The following is an 18,362-nucleotide window of genomic DNA, read 5'->3' as shown; positions in this document are numbered from 1 at the left end:
TCCAAATTCCATATACTTAGTCTTACTAACATTTAACTCCAAACACTTCCTTCTTAAATATCTTTCCAACGCTCCCATCATATCTTTTAATGCACTATGGTTCGTGGCTATTAATACAATGTCATCAGCATACGACAAGGTCCATATTTTCTTTCTACCTACCACTACCCCACCCTCCCTTATTTTACTGATCTCTTTCTCTAAATCACTTAGGTATATATTAAAGAGTTGTGTACTCAGCTTACAACCTTGTCTTACGCCTTTTTCCATCCAAAATTTCCTTGTTTCCTTACCACTTAATCTTACAACCCCTTCAGTTTCCCTATGTATTTCCATTATTTTCCCAATTAACCTTTCTTCAATTTTACCCATCCGTAACATGTTTATCAATTCCCCTCTGTCTACCGTATAAAATGCCCTTTTTAAGTCCACAAATACCACAAACTCCTTTTTTTTAATATTTAAATATGATTCGATAATATTTTTTAACAAAAAGATAGCATCTATAGTACCCCTTCCCTTTCTAAAGGCAAATTGTGTTTCGCTTAAAATATCATTTTCTTCAATCATCTCCCCTAGTCTATTCTTGATTATATCGGTATATATTTTATACCCCGTGTCCATGACCGTTATACCCCTATAATTTTTAACATTATCCCTTCCATCCTTTTTACACACTGGTACTATTTCACCACATTTCCACTCACTAGGTATTTCATTATTTTCCCATATCCCTTTAAACATCTCATGTAATTTATCGCATATAAAATCTCCAGCATATATCCAAACTTCACCTGGTATCTCGTCCTCCCCACAAACCTTTTTTTTGCCAATGAGTTTATTCTTTTCATAACTTCACCTATTTCTATGCATGGTATCTTTCTCTCCTCTTCTTTTCTACCTCCCTTATTCTTTACTTTTTTTAATCTGGTCCCTATATTCCCACCTCATTTTTCTATATTCCATCTCTTCACATTCATTATTTCTCCACTTACCTAATGCCCTTATATATTCATTCTTTTTCCTCAAACATACAGGGTTCCACCATCTATTATTGTAACTTCTCACCTCTACTCTTTCCTTAATCATACATTCATTTACTATTTTTATCATCTCTTTCCAATTGTGAATTTCATTCACTCTCTCATTTATATTTTCTCTGTATTTTTCAATACCTCTCTCTGTCCATTTAATAACAACTTTATTCACACATTCCTCTCTACTATCATTCACTTCTTTCTTCCATTCAAATGCTATTGGAAAATGGTCTGATCCTATCATGCCCATGACTTCAAACCTATCAATTTCTTCCCGAGCTTCCCCATTAAACATATCGTAATCTATCGCGGTTTTTCCTCTCCCTAAAAGAAGTATATTCCCCCTTTCTAGCCCCTTCTATAGTTCCATTTAATATCGCCAGCCCATTCTTTGTTCCCCATTCTATGAATTCCTTCCCCTTCCTATCAACATATTTATCTCTTGAATTTCTTATATGAAATTTATCCTCCCTTACTGCACATACTTCATTCCCAATTTTTATATTAAAATCCCCAACTAACATTATGTTATAATTCCTACTGAATTAAATTTTTTCTTCTATATAATCTAAATTACATTTTTTCTTTTTGTTTAAATATACAAAAACTTCCTCTTTAGTATTTAATAATAATCCACCCGGACACCTTAGTTCCTATTCAGGCAATTTTATATGCACTTATTTTAAATAAACAAAAAATTAGACACCATAACATTCATCATTATTTCATAAAGTAATTAAACATACAATACATAACTTCTTATGTAAAACAAAAGATCTCCTTTTCAATATATATATATTAATAACCGTACATATCAAGGTGGCTATACCTACATTGTTATTAACCGTTTATGAGTGTAGAAGTTCAAACTAATTTCATTCAACAGGAGTTAAAATCGTAACTGTTTCTAATGCACATTGTTACGAATTATTATTAATAAATAATATCTGAATACCTTTCCGCATTCGTTTGTGAAACGGCTGATGCAGTCATTAAAATGGGCAATTATTGTAATCACTAAATTACCAATTGTGTTAGTAAACTCTTTCTAATTAAACGAATACATAGTTGCCTCTGAATAAATTAGTTTTTTAATAATGTTGATAAAAATTAATTCACTTACCGGTGTAACATAAACAAGTCCTACAAGGAACATGATAATAGCTGTTGCTCCAGAAACATAACTCGTTTTTAAGTTAGGGTAGGCATCTAATACAATTGAATTAAATGTACTTTGTAGTGCTACCAGACTTCCCACCCCCAGTACCCACAGCATTAGAAAGAAGAGTATGGCAAACAGCTAGAAGTTAAATTTACGTTAAACTTTAAATATAAATGAAGTTATAACAACTACATTTTTAAGATTTCCTGTTGTATTAAACAAATAAATTAATGTAACAATGACATGATGTGGCTAAAATTTGAATTAAAGTAATTGGGATAGGTTAGGTTGTTATTCTGTGATTTTAAAAGACTGTACTTAGTCAATTAAGACAACTTTGGTTTACTCAACCTAACCTAACTTTATGAATAATGTAAAGCAATTACTGTACTTTGTATATTGTATTAATATCTAAATTAATCTGTACAGTTGGCATGTCCTACAACGAATTAAGTACACATTTTGCCGCTTTTATAATTCACCTTTTTATTTTTTTCTGAACAACTGTTTCGATCTATTCGGTCATTTTCAAAAGTACAAAAATATATAACTAAGACTAGGCTTAGAAATTTTCAAATTAAATTAGCAGCTTTGCATAGTTTAGTACACATACCACTTTCTGAAAATTTCCTTATAGAACTGAATATACAATCAAGCAGATAGCTGTTAATAATGGTTATGATGCTAACATTGCTGAAAGGATTCTTCACAATAAGTTTCATACAAAAATACTTTTTGAACTTTTCCATAACACTTCTAAAACTAAATCGAACAGATTTTGTGCTATAAAATACATTAAAAATACCAGCCAAAAAATTAAAACTTGTTATTCAGGCTATTGATGTTAATAAAAGCAACGTTAGTAAACAACAAAACCAAACCAGACAAACTAAAGAGAAGAGGCATTTATCAATGTAGGTGTGCAATATGCGAAGCTATATACATTGGACAATGTGGACGTTCTGTTATTACTCGTTCTAAAGAACACGTCGACAATATAAGAAAGTAAAAGGTTTCCACAGGATTAACGGAACATTGCATTATAAATAAACATTATAATGTTATTTAATATAAGAGTTATTTAATGTAAAATTACACTACCAAAAAGTGGAAAACTTACACTTTTAGAGAATTTAGAGATTATGAATGTTCCCCAATCAGGAAAAATTATAGATAATAATCAGAAAGAATAACTAACCAATAATAATACACCTTTGTTAATATAGTAGCAAAGTTTCAATGTTGTTTACCCTTCCTCTATATTGTAACCCCACTCTCCTAGTTTAAGTATAAATATTGAAAATTTGTATGTTTAGTCCATTGCTTAGCATTCGGGAGGACGCCGGTTCGATTCCGGATCCGTCTGCCTTAGTCAAAGTTTTTCTGTGGTTTCCTTGGATCATTTAGGCAAATGCTAAAGCAGTAATATTCCATAGATAGTCTTTCATTCTCATCTGTCTTCATTTCGTCCGTCTCATCTTTCTCACCCAAACCACCACCTACTCATTTCCATGATTACTGAAAGAAGGCTGAAGAGGGCCATCCGGCCGACCTTTCGGCGTAGTCCAGAGGGACTGCCCGCCTACCAGCACTAGTGGCTGGTGGGAATGAAACACCGAAAAGTTTAAAGTTTTTAATGTTTAGTCTTAGTTGTATATTTCTATACTCTTGAAAATGACCGACTAGGTCGAAACAATTGTCGAGTTGTTTTATTTCATTATATTGTTGTTAAAACATTCTTATTTAAATATACCTATACCTACATAATATTAGTACATACCCATGGAACTTGATCAAATTTTGCAATCGCTTCGGGATATGATATAAATGCGATCCCGCTACCACCAGTGCTTATAACGTCACTTACTTCCACCCCCATTTCATTAGCCAGATTTCCTAAGATACCGAAAATTGTTGCACCAGATAACAATGATGTGAAGGTATCAATCGTAGTCACAATGAGTGCATCTCTGTTAAAATACATAATTAATGTCAATTTTACTACTAAACGGTCAATTTAAGTAGTATATTTCAGAAAATACTACAAACGGCACAGTGAACGCAATCTGTAGCACGATGCTACATTTTAGGATTACGTATTTTTCAACAAGGTCCACTTGTGTGGATATCTACTTGCTGAAAACGAATCCTGGCGTAGCCACCCTCAACGTGATAGGCACGTTAGCTTAATCGAATAAAATAATTCGAAGTGGTCTGTATTCTGTCGAAACTGCCAGACGCGGATCGCGATTTCGATCTTTTTGGATCTCATCAGCGCGTCGCAGGCAGCTCCGACAGAACACAGACCAACTTTTACCTGCTGTCTTAACAGTGCGTTTCGCACAGTTTGTAGTATTTTCTGAAACGCACTGTTAAGACAGCAGGTAAAAGTTGGTCTGTGTTCTGTCGGAGCTGCCTGCGACGTGCTGATGGGATCCAAAAAGATCGAAATCGCGATCCGCGTCTGGCAGTTTCGACAGAATACAGACCACTTCGAATTATTTTAAGTAGTATAATTAGATTCTAATAGCGTTCAAAATTATTAAGAAAAAAAGTGAAGCACCTCATGTCGATCTTCTATCTCTTATCTTTTTAGTAAACTTTATGTCGGTTAGTGAATTATCAATATCACTAGATAGATTTTTACGTAGATGCTGTTAAAGAAATATATACTATAAGATTTGCAATACCTACTGTATGGACAGTCCGAATGTATTACTATGCTCCACTGACCCCTTATTTAGACCAGGACCTATAGGCGCATGAGTTTCAAAAATTTCCGCGTCAATTGTTTATATATTTAGTACCATTTTATTGTAAAGTCCATGCCAAATGACAACTAGGGTATTATGAATAACGAAAGTTTAAACAGGAACAAAAAGGATATAGTACAGACTGTAGAGTTTTCCCGTAGCAAAAATCTTACTCGCAGATTTCTCAACACGATGACTAGGATGAAAATAGTGGAATTGATGTAAGTCTATTGTATATGTTCACGAAATTATACATTTTCGTTCGTGCGTCATAAAGAGAAAAAATTCCTTCAAAGAATTATGAAGAATTATGTACTTAATTTCTATGTTTGATGAGCGTTTTGCCTTATCTATATAATACAGAATGCCGCAGTGAAAATTTATAGTGATAATAAGTTTAAAAACTGGAGACATTGATTATTGCTACGGCTAATTTTTTTCGAAGATAGTTAATAGAAAATCGAAGTAATGTAATGTAAAACTCGCATTCAAATTTCGAGTTAGAGAAAAATTCCACTTAGAAAAATTGAGAAATTGGAGATGTGTGTAAAGCAATATGCATACTAAAGAAGATTCGACTTAGAAAAGATTTTGAATTACAAAAATTCGACTGTATATTGTTTAATTCCAATGAAAAAGTAATTGAAATGTTTTTCATTTGAAACTACGGCGTGCCGACAAACCAAGAATTTAAAAATCAAATTATTTTATAAATTAAATACAAATCCCCTATTCCCTAGGCTGGCTCTCAATTCCTTATGTTCGACGACACCACACAGATTGTTTCTTCTCATTTTTTCTTCCTTATAGAACTNAAAATTCGAAACCTTCCTGATATAATTAATTCGTTGTAAGGGAATAACTGAGGAAAAGTGATGTATTTATCGATTATTGCGAACGATAGGAACCTACAGTAGACAACCCATTATACAAACCATTCTCAATTAATGTAGCCGTCCACAAAATGAACGAACAACAAACATTTCTATCATTTAAATTATTGTAAAACTTCTAAAAAAAACTGCAGTGTGATGCAATAATATTCCCAAGCATTATTATTGTTCATTATTCCTTATGAATTAGTCAATATTTCCAAACATCAGCATATTATTATTTATTCTTTAATATTTCCAGCAATTCTTCAAACTTCATTAAGTAACTTTTTAATTAAAAAATAGGTATTTCGTAATTGTTTTTACTGAATTATTTTGTTATCATTATAGAGAAGGGAAAACGAAAAAACGGAAAAACAAATCACATTCTCTTAAATTATATTATTATTACTAAATTGATTTAATATTCAATCAGGGTACTTAATAAGAAAGCATTTATTTTAAATTATTCTCATTTACGAGATTTCAAGTAGACGATCATCCATCATGAAGATGTCACTAACGAAAAGCGTCACAAACTATCAATGGAAAGTTGTACAAGCAGCTACCTTATCTATCCAATATTTAGAAATCGATAACGTAGAAAATAAAATAATTTTGTCAATTTTCTAAAACGTAAAAGTTCTAAAAATATTAAAAGGATATAGGGTTCATGATCTGAATTTAATTTTCTCAACTTAATCGTTTTTGTGATAGACCTCGTAATATTTATATCTAAAGTGTATTAATTTTTTTCAACAGCAAGGCGTTAGTTGAATTCGAAGAAACAGTAAAGACCTTATATACGTATTTGTTCCTTAATTTAAAGTATGGTGCCTACTTTGAAAAAATTTTACTTTAAATACGATTTTCATACCTGCGTCATGTATTTACAATTTCAAGTCGATATCGATAAAGGTTATAATTTATAATCCACGGACAGACGGACAGCGGGATCTAGCAAGAGTGAAATTGTCATACGTCTAGATCTAATTGGAAATTACTTCGTTCCTGTTGTTTTTTTCTATCCTTAACATAAGAATGCTTTTATTTGATTGCTTACAGTAAGAAAAAACAACGTAGGAAGTGTTGTCATGGTTGTATTTATTTATTAAATTTAATCTAACTTTATTTCCAGTTAGATTTAGACATCTAACAACAGCAAACCCGCGCGTTCATAAAAGAAGGCTTTCGTTTCAGGTTTTTGCCGCTCTTACATTTAACACAACTTTAGTATTTAAGACAACCCCCACCAGGGGACGTGAGATATCAAAGCTTACTAAAAAAAAAGCACTTGTCGGAGCTCTCTTATTCGCAAAATATTTGTATAACCTAACTTAAGCTAACCTGATTTTCTGCATGCATACTCTACACGTAGGTAACTTTTCTTCATCAAATATATATTAAACGTAAAAGCACTGAAAACCTCAATCTGACTTGACCTAAAAATTGGATACGATACAGATGCAATAACAATGCAGTTATGCAAGTATCTGTAGAGAATACGTAAGAACTCGGATCCATTCAACGAAACAATGAAATCTATAAATCCCACTTTAAACTAATATAATGTAAATATTTTTCCAGGTTTATGTTCATTTAGATTCGTTAGGTCCCTTATTTACATTGTGCAGTTCCGTTGAACCTTTCGGGTTCATTAGAAACGATGGTGCTTGCGAATGGTATTCTTATTTGCAGCAAACCTTTAAAATTTTTATATTTTTGATATGTAAACATCTTATTATTTCCCGGATTGTAAAAATAACAAAAAGTAGTGGAACTTTCGAGAACATTCTAAAAGAGCCTAGAAATTTTCGACAAAATTTTGGTATACTGGTATACTTCCTTACTGAATTAGGTCTATTAAAAAACATCCTAAAACATTTTCGTACTTCTCATAAGATACCAGAAATGCACATATTGATTTGCTATTCATTCGATAAAGAAGTGTGTTGGCAGTCAAATTCATTTCATTTAAAGCAAGGAAAAATGAAAAGAAATTCGCTTACCTGTTTACAGGGTGATCGAACGAATTATAGGAAGAATACATGACAATAGATCCAAAGCCAACATTTAAAGAAAAGAAGCACTGAGTCACTGCAGCGTACCAAACCTAAAAATGAAAAAAAAAAATTAATCGTAAGTGACTTGCAAATTGTTAATATTTAAGTATCATACATCAGCTCCTAAAAGTTTATCCCATTGTGGTTGAATAAAATACAGCAATCCAGTTGCGCTTCCTTCCAGAGTAACTCCTCGAATAAGAATTACAAACATTATAACGTACGGAAACAAAGCTAAGAAGTAAGAAAACTTTCCAGAGCTTTTAACGCCATTATTAGAAACAACAAAGCAAGCTATCCACGAAAATAACAGACAAAGAGTCAATTTCCAATCTGGTATTCCGATCCCATCATATATTTGTGAGACTTCTTTAAGTACTTCCCACTTATAGTACAACTCCGATGAACTTAATGATGAGTTTGATGCCGCTGTTCTTGAGGTTGATGCTACACATTCTAAACCTTGCTCTACGAGGCTTTGATTCCATTCATCTCTACAGTAAGACCAGGGAAGATTTGACGTAAAAGAATTGACCATGTAAAACAACGATATGGCCATCAAACAACAATAATACGTCTGAACACAAATTGTTCCTATCAGTTGAGCATAAGCTATTCCTAAAATAAATATGGTAAGTACAATTAATTAAATCGATAAAAAGTTCATTTCACCAATAATAAAAACATACACGTAGGTACGTACAATAAAGATTAATGATAAATGTAAATAAGAAAAATTCATTCCCGGCTATTATTTATAATCCTACTTTTTTAGGATTATACTTAGTGGAACTCATGAAGCCGAGATTATTTCGGTAGGTAATGAAGGTTACGAAACGCTTTAAATTTTTGTAAGTTAAATTCAAGGCATTAGTGAATTAATTTTTTTAATTAACTTTACCCACTACAGATAACCTCAAATACATGAAGAAAAATTGTTGCTACTGTCTCCCTCTCGCCGGAAATCGAACCCGGGCCCTTTGATTTTATGCACCAGACTAGGCAGACAAAATCATTCACTTAATCTCTATGCTAATGCTATTCTTTTTTAAGTATCAGTAAGCTCTCTTTAAACTTACATAAACTGAAAACCCCCTCTTGATTGACACTCACAAAAATTCGAAAATGTAAAATTAAAGTGTATATATCAAATTTTATTTAGTATTGAGTATAAGAATCACATTTTAATCAAACATTGCAGATTAACCCAATGAGCTTGGTTAGAATAGCATTATATACACGAAAATTAATTGGATTACTTAATTGGTCATGATTGCTTGATATGTTAATCGTTAACAGAAGTAACCTCAGATAAATAGTTTGCAGTATATAAATAATTTAAATTTGTGGACAAGTTTGGTAACGTAAAATTCATCAATTTGCAACCCTTAACGGGTCTACGACGCCTAGTTTGATTCATCTCCATTATCCCTTTTCGTTACTTAACGCATGTATTCTAAACGTTTAAACGTTTTAGGCAGTAATTTAATTTTAATTTCCAATAATGATTCACCTTCAAATAAATAATTACAATTTCTAATCAAGAGTGAAACGTGCAGTGACATTGCCAAACAACGGAAATTCATCTATTGACTAAAAATATTTATAATTTTGTCAATGCTAGTGCAAAGCGTACATCTTCCGTTACGTAACGTAAACCTTAACATCACCTCTTCCCACTTAATGTAAGGTTTGTAATACCTACTGTATGGACAGTCCGAATGTATAGCTGTGCTCCACTGACCCCTTATTTAGACCAGGATCTATAGGCGCATGAGATTCAAAAATTTCCGCGTCAATTGTTTATATATTTAGTACCATTTTAGTGTAAAGTCCATGCCAAATGACAACTAGGGTATTATGAATAACGAAAGTTTAAACAGAAACGAAAAGATTATAGTACAGACTGTAGAGTTTTTCCGTAGCAAAAATCTTACTCGCAGATTTCTCAACACGATGATTAGGATGAAAATAGTAGACTGGATGTAAGCGTTTTGGAATAAATTGGTTTATAGGAAGTTATGAAAAAAAATCCGAAAAGATGCACAAAACAAAAGTAGATACCCGAAAAACAATAGCCGATAGCGCTTAAAATTACGATAACCGTGAAACGTGTTGAATCAAAGTCAGTTGGAAACATTTTGTATAAGAAATTAAAAATTGTTAAAATGGTTTGCTTTGCTATTGATTTTTTCGGTCTGTATAGATCACAGGCAATGCATTCATGACTTAAATTACAGTTTTTAAAATCCTCTTTCTATCATTAAAATTTCGTTGAAATGTAACTTTGTTTTCCCGAAATACGCGAAGATGTTAGATGAGGTTTAGTAAAGCTGTGCGCGAACGACAAGGAATATCCTACAGCATTTTTACAAAAAGTTCATTAAGAATCTTCGTACAAGCTAAGCATAATTATAATTGTCATAGATTGATGATACAACAACGAATTTTGGTGCAGTCCATGAGCACAGCTAAAATGGCAACGTAGAGGGAAAACTATCTCTCGCAACTGACAGTCGCCCGCAGCGAAGATCGAAACTGATCTTTCGCAGGCTGTACTATTATTTTGTATTATTCTTTCAAATCTACACTAATATTATAAAGAAGTAATGTTTGTAAAATTGTCGATATGTAAGTTTGGATGTAAGAGGTAATCTTCGAAACTACTTATCCAATTCAAAAATTATTTCAGCAATATTTAGAATGGACTTCCGGGTACACATATTCTGTTGAAATAAAAGAACTTTTCGTAAAAACTACGCTAGAGCGAATGGATTTCTTACAAAAGCTGTCTTAACGGTAAGAATTTTATTTTTGTGAACCATAATATATACCGGACTCCGCTGTGTTAATAAAAACTAAAGGACGACATTTTTCCTACCACGCATGTTCCCAATAGCAATATCGAAAATTGTTTACCAAAATAAGAGTCTCCAAAACTCCATATTGAGAGATCTAACAAAAAGCAACAATTTTTCCAAAACTTCCTTTAAATGCTTTCGCGTCGATATTTTTTTGATATTTCTAACAAGGGATATCGGGGAATTTTAGGAATAGTTTCAGGATCCCTTGGTAACAGGGTCAAATATAGTCGCAACGAGAATGGATTCCAAAAATCCATGTTAAATAACAATGAAAACGGGCTTATATTTCATATATAAATATAGCAAATATTACAGAAAAACGTTTGGGTTTCACTATAACAAATAAAAATAAGATTTAAACCACTTTTAAGGGAGCCAAAAAAATTGTCTCATTGACTTTTCTAGACACCCTTCCTACAACAATTTTTTATCATCGGTCGTTCTTATTTGCTATAATCTCCACAAATCATATCGTCAACCACAGGTTATATCCTTAAAATGGTAGTGACAAAGTCAAAATATTTCTTGTAAGTTTACTGTAGACAAGTTCAGCAGTTCAAAAGATTTGCGTAAAAATAACATCGTTTGCAAGCTCTAGTGATTGCAAATTATTTTTATTATCAAATTATCTTTATTATATTATTGTAAGCTGATTGTATTATTTACCTTCAAACATGGGTCCAATTGCTCTGTATGCTTGACCAGTTGCTCTGCTAGTAAACTGACCTATGCACATTTCCATATAATAAAAGGGTCTTCCAATTATAATTAAAACGATTATATATGGAATAAGAAAGGCTCCTCCACCATTTTCGTAAGCAACAAATGGAAAACGCCAAATATTTCCAAATCCTACAGACATCGCAATGCAAGACATTAAAAATTGGAGACCATTGTCCCATGTTGCCCTCTGACTCTCATCGGAACCTTGCTCAGTTGAGGAATTTCGCTAAATAGCAAAGAATAATTTAGTATAATACTGCGTATATGATAACTGGTTAATATTGAATTGATATCTACACTAATTAAACATACATAATATTTAGACATCTTTTTTAGAAGTGAGTTAGTTTAATATGAAATATTATACTGAAAATTCAATTTCTGAATTTTTTACCCACTACACGCTACCTCAAATTAAGGAGGGAAAAATTGTTGCTGTTGTCACACCCACGCCGGGAATCGAACCCGGGACCTTTGGCTTTACGCACCAATGTTCTGACCACTAAGCTACGAGAGGTGACAACAGCAACCACAACCAACCGACCTATAAGGTTAACAATCCGTCGAACTGATGTAACTATATACTGAATATATACTATGATTAAACATACATACAATTTAGACATCTTTTTTAGAAGTGAGTTAGTTTAATATGAAATATTATACTGAAAATTCAATTTCTGAATTTTTACTCACTACACGCTACCTCAAATTAATGAGGGAAAAATGTATAATATTTCATATCTACACTAATATTGTAGAGATATAAAGTTTGTAAGTTTGAATGTAGGAGGTGATCTCCGAAACTACATGCTTAATCGATTTTTGTTTCACCAACATTCATAATGGACCTTCAGGGTTGATACAGCATGTATATTATTTAGTTAAAATAAAAGAACTGTTCTTAGAGACAACTTTTCTTTTGCAACGTAACTTAAGGGTAAGAGATATATGAATGCTTTCTATAGAAAAGCTGTACAGCTGAACAAGATCTGCAAAAATGCTCCGGACAGATTTTATGAATCCTGCAGGTTCTCTCACAATTTGACAATCTAACATTTATAGGTTATAAATTATCGAGAAAGAGAAAAGAAGGTTGGTTCGTCAATTTATAATATCGCGAAAAGCCAAAGATGTTTATAAATAAACGGTAACATATACGATACATACAGAAGTAGGTTTCACTGCAACATAATGATGCCAAATCTAGTCAGACCTGCTTTGTTTTAAAAAAATTTTAAACGTCAAAGCACTCACATTGAGAAAATAAAACTGTACACACTAGTGGCGAATTGAGACCCGAACATATAGATATACTATCACATGCAATCCTCAAAGAACGACAACATCTTTTAAAAAATACGAAGTGGTACAGGCAAATTCGTAAAAATACCTTCAGCCACTTTTCCATGTCAATAATAAATAAATAAAATGCCATTTAAGGCCTTAGAACAGTCTTCAGAGAAGCAGGTGATATATTCAGTTAGAAGTGGTTGACAGAAATGTATCTCCCACGTCTATTAAATTATTTTTCACTCGTGCGACATGTGTAATTTCTGTATTCCGTAAGACACTGCACATGCTGGTGTGGTACAAACTCACTTTGTTCCGAACAGAAATCATACAGATAAGGTAAAATATTTACAGAACATGTTGTACGAGCGAAAATGCATAATTTTGTGAACGTGTGGAATGTATGCTTTCAGCCACGTCTGTCTGAAAATATCACCTGCTTTTCTGAAAACTGTCCTAAAGTAACCGAGCTCTCAAAATCTTGTGAACAAAACGTAACACCGTCCAAAATCCTTAACTTACATTTATTGGATTTTATTGTTTACATGAGATGGAGATGTTTATTATAATAAATAATTAGGGTTCCATACGCCCGAATGAAAAACAGAACCCTTATAGGATCACTCGTGTGTCTGTCTGTTCGTCTCTCGCAGTCAATTTGTCTAGTTAAAGTTTAGTACACATATAAGTTTCTGTGACCCAAACCAAATAAATTAATTTTAAAGATGGGATCATTTGTGGGTGGGGCAATGGAAAATAAAAAAAGAGTTTTGTAAACTGTAACGTGTAACATATCAAATGAGAGGGCTTGTTGTAAGGGTGTCAAATATTTTTTTTTATAATTTTAAAATAAATAGTTATAAAGTTATTTAAGAAAATAGATGAAAACTGACCATTCCCCCCCCNTTATCTCCGAAATTACTGAACCTAAAATTTTGAAAAAAAATACAGAAAATAGTTCTTGACTTACAGATTACAGGAGAATTAATAAGAAGTCTATGGTCTGAACATAACGTGGTAAATTTTTCAACAAAACAATATTATGCAAACAAATTTACGCATTTGCATTTTAAATGTATGAGAGAACATGCTCTTTTTCAACTACAATGTTAAGTTAGTTCTCGGATTAGGGTTCCGCAAGTCGAATGAAAAACGGAACTCTAATAGAATCACTTGTGTAACTGTCTTTCCGTTTTTTTTTATACTACCTTTTGGTAGGGTATCTATGCATTTGATAATGTCATAATAACAATTATATTTTGGAAGCAATTACAAGCAAATTTTAAGAGAAAAACGTAAAAACAAATTGAAAGGAGTAGTAGCATGTATTACTTGACAGAAGTAGCTTGACGTCTGAGATTCCGAGAGAACTGTTTAAAAGAGAAAAGAAATACATTCGAAAGGAATCGCACTGTCCGCAAGTAAATTCACCCCAGGTAGTCTTAATTCTATCAGAAATATTTACAAAAAAGCTCATTTACTTACGATAATAATAGAGATTATTAACATGATTGCTATTGTATTATCAGAAGTTGCTTTTGTATTTATGCAAGCTTTACTTAATTAAACTATCCAGGGTAGGGACTATAAGGTAACATGTAAATTTATAATGAACCCTTATGTACAGTTTGTGTGCAGTAAAAGCCCAATTGTCTTAAATGCTTTAAAAGTGCCATTGCTCGTCAATAAATGCCATCAGTTATACTTGTTATTTTTTTTATTGTTATCGTAGTTGTTATTTGCTTTACAGTGATGAAGACGTACAGAAGCGGTTTATACAGATATAGAAGACTTGTTAAGTTTAGTAAGAGGCCAGGAAAACCTGATAGTTGTAGGAGACTTCAACGCAGTAAAAGGTGAAAGTAAAGTGGGTGCAATAACAGGTTCTTTTGGATTAAGCAATAGAAAAGAAAGGGGAGATAGGCTGATAGAATTTTGCGATAAATATAATTTAACCGTCGCGCATACTTTATTCAACCGTCGCGTTAGGAGGCGCTATAAGTTGAAAATGTAAAGTGATTTAGGGATATCAGTTAGATTAAATACTTGTTAGGCAAAGATTTAAAAATTAAGTGAAAGACTGTAGGAGTTATCCAGGAGCAGATATAGATAGCGATCACAACTTAGTAGTTATGAAGACCAATCTTAAATAAAAAATTCTGAAAAAGGGGGAAGGTAGGAGACGTCTTGACTTAGAAAAGCTAAAATGTAACGAAACGCATGATAGGCTAGGTATAAGGACAGACGAAATACTAAAGGCGGCGGAAGATATGAATAACAGGGTCACAGAGACAGAATGAAACTGCATTAAAACGTGCTTAAAGTCAGCAGCTACAGATATAAGAGGTCTTAAACAAAACGAAAGTAGGAAACCCTTGATAACAGATGAGATTGTAGGATTAATAGAAAAAAGGCGGAAATATAAAAACAGGACAGACGAAGAAGGGCAAAAAAGATATGAGACTATAAAGTGGGAAATAATTGAGAAGTGTAATGCAGCTAACGAACGGTGGATTGATAGGATCTGTAAAGAAGTAGACAAAAGTTTGAGGCTTATAATATAATTAAAAGGAATTTTAGAGATGTAGGGTACTGTAGTAATAACATAAGAAACAATGCAGGGGTCACTTTGAGAACCTATACGCAGGCCCTGAATTAGGAAATATATTAGAGAAGGAAGTGTGGAGATAGATGAGCTAGGTATTCCATAACGAAAGCTAGTTAGTCACATTTACGAGACGAGGAAAGTTCCAGGTGATTATAAACGGAACGTGGTAGTAACCATACCTAAAAGAGAGGCGCGGATAGGTGCTAGACATTTAGAACAATTAGCTTAACTTCCCATGCGTCAAAAATTTTAACTAGAATTGTATAGAAGAGGATGAAAAAAAGGGCGGAAGAACTAGTACGGGAAAATCAATTTGGGTTTAGAAGAATCAGAGGAACGCCGGAGGCCATTCTGGCATTACGGGTAGCAATAGAGAAAATGATAGAAAAAAGAAAGAGTGCGTACCTAGAATTTGTAGGTTTAGAGAAAGCTTTTGACAATGTTAAATGGGACAAGATGTTAAATATACTTAAAAATGTAGGGATGTGTTACAAAGATAAAAGAGTGATTCTTAGTTTGTATAAAGAGCAACAGGCAGTTACAGAGCTAGGGCTGCAACGTAGAGAAGTAAATATTAGGAAGGGAGTCAGACAGGGATGCACAATGTCACCGCTACTTTTTAATCTACACATCGAAGACGCCATCAACATCATTAAAGACAGTACAACTGCAGAGATAGATATACAGGGGCAAAAGATTAGTACGCTTAGATTTGCAGATGATATAGCAGTATTAGCATCTAGCAAGGAAGAATTAGAGATAGCGTTAAATGAAATGGATGCGGTACTGACAAAACAGTACTGTTTGAATATAATTAAATGTAAAACAAAAATAATGGTATGCAAGGGAAGAAAAAGTAGAGAAAGAGTGAATATAATGATAGGAGACAAAAAATTAGAAGTGGCCGATTTTAAGTATCTATAGGCAGTCAGGTCAGAACGGAAGGAGTGGTAGGGATATAAAGCAGGGTCGAGTCGTCTTCAATAAAAAGAAGTCACTTCTATGCTCGCGAACGGTTAAATTAAAAATTCGAAAAATGTTGTTAAAGGTTTATTATTGGAAACAGTGCGTGTCCAACCAGTCTTACGACTGACGACCTTATGATGATGAGTTGTTATTGTTGTTTGTATTTAAAGTTTCCTCATGGATATCAAATCTTTAGTAAAAAACAAAGTTTTGAACGGTCAATCGCGAAAAATTGTCACCAATGTTTTATTTTTTATGCGACAAGGAGCTGATGCTAATACACCTATTCTGGACTTCGCACAAGTTCAAAAACGTGTTTTACGTGCTGCTGGTGTTACTATAAGAACAACTGCACGAATATGAAATAAAAACTTAATGATGAAGAAAGCGAAACGTTTACCACCTCAAATAAAATGTTGATAGGGATTTACTCAGGCGTTTCATTAACAACTTCTATATTACACTTAAACAAAGTGGAAGATATTTTACTAAAGTCAGTAAAATTAAAAATGAGTCATTTTTAATTACAGGTAGATATGTATGTAGTTGAAATATCTGGTGTTTTTATTTTCTGACAATAATGGGCGAGTTTGCGTTTTACCGGCATTTCTCTATGAAAGCATCAGAACCGAACTGACTCTCCCCACCACAAAAGTAACTGCAGCCACCGCGCATCGGAGGGCGTAAAACATCCAAATGCGAAACTATGAAACTATTCCTGTCACGTATTATACTTCGTTTACTTTCTCTAGCGATGTACCCCTTCCAATGTCTTGGATGCACGCTGGCAAAATCGTAGGTAAAGACAAAAATGCTCATTATACTGTCGGCTCTTAGTCATTTAACACACTTTCTCATACAGTACCTGCCAAAAGTTTTGTTCAATCATGAATAGTAGTGCGAGTCTAAAACAAGCGTTAAAGCTTTTAATATGTCTTCAAATATAAATAAACATTTCGTTGATATTTTCAGTAGTAATTGGTACCAAATAACAGCACATTTGAGCAATGCAATTTTAGTGGATAAAATGGTCAATTTTTCCGTGCAGTACTGTACGGATTATACGCTCCTCACCGGTTAAGAGTTTGGCCGACAGTTGTCTCCTTTCTTGTCTGGCCTAGTACTATTCTCTTCTACTTTGCGCCGGTCAAACTAAGGCTCACATCGCTAGAGAAACTAAACGAAGTATACTGTCCATTATTATTATGGTCAAAAGGTCATCAAGTCAGAATCTAAATTCGGCTGCTTTAAAGAATTCAAAGAAAAATAGAATATGTAAATTAAGCCTCCCTGTACAAATCGGATCCCCAGGATGGAGGGGGGGGGGGAAATTTTAATCCTTAAAGTCAACCTATCCTACAAATACTAATAAGTAGAAATAAAAAGCCAGAGATTACTTACTTTGGAGTAAAGTGGTTGTAGGATACTCATTTTTCTTTTTAATGGTTGAAAAAGAAGATGCTATCGATTAGTAAACATAAGAGTGAAGTTAAGATATCTGCGTATACATGAGCCGAATTAAAGGCCCTTAAATCGGCCGAACTTACACTGAGACACTTTGAATTTTTGTTCAATTTGACGCATTAATGAATTAATTTTGGAATTAATTTGAGGTAATTTGTAGTAGGTTAATTCATTCAAAAATGAATTCACTAATGCAACGAATTTACACTCTCCAAGTCAAGATAAAGTTTGTTACACCCAAAATGCTTAACGGTATGTTCATAGAAATCACAACTATTGGGACATATATTTTAAAAAGCTCGAAAAAAATATAGACCTAGTTGTAAGTTAGCAAAAGGGGTGCACATTGCTGAAAATGAACTTATCGGTTGCTTACTAAACATTTTTTTTTTATTAAGTGCTTACGTTTCTATTTTATTAACATTTTATTATTTTAATTTTTAATAGTTATTGTGTTCATAGTTACAATGCATTTCTAAACATTTTAATGTTATTGTGTAGTAGAATATATGTCCTAGACAATGAACAACTAAAAACATGCAATTGTAAAAGTATGT

The 18,362-nt window shown here is 33.0% G+C and overlaps 1 protein-coding gene across 1 annotated transcript in view; it reads right to left on the bottom strand.

Moving 5' to 3' along the window:
• LOC108739791 (sodium-dependent nutrient amino acid transporter 1-like) overlaps positions 1-18,362 on the bottom strand; it is a 47,350-nt gene that overhangs the window by 15,844 nt on the left and 13,144 nt on the right. Inside the window, exons 3-7 of the mRNA XM_018473851.2 lie at positions 11,418-11,700; positions 8,003-8,505; positions 7,834-7,937; positions 3,980-4,169; positions 2,161-2,337 (exon numbers count right to left, since the gene is read on the bottom strand). Of these exons, the coding sequence (XP_018329353.1) occupies positions 2,161-2,337; positions 3,980-4,169; positions 7,834-7,937; positions 8,003-8,505; positions 11,418-11,700 (1,257 nt within the window). The remainder of the gene's footprint in view (positions 1-2,160; positions 2,338-3,979; positions 4,170-7,833; positions 7,938-8,002; positions 8,506-11,417; positions 11,701-18,362) is intronic.

The sequence above is a fragment of the Agrilus planipennis genome, unplaced genomic scaffold, assembly GCF_000699045.2.
Source record: "Agrilus planipennis isolate EAB-ADULT unplaced genomic scaffold, Apla_2.0 scaffold164, whole genome shotgun sequence".
Taxonomy (NCBI): Eukaryota; Metazoa; Arthropoda; class Insecta; order Coleoptera; family Buprestidae; genus Agrilus; species Agrilus planipennis.
Note: the sequence above shows the minus strand (reverse complement) of the source record. Positions and strands in the feature narration are given on the sequence as shown.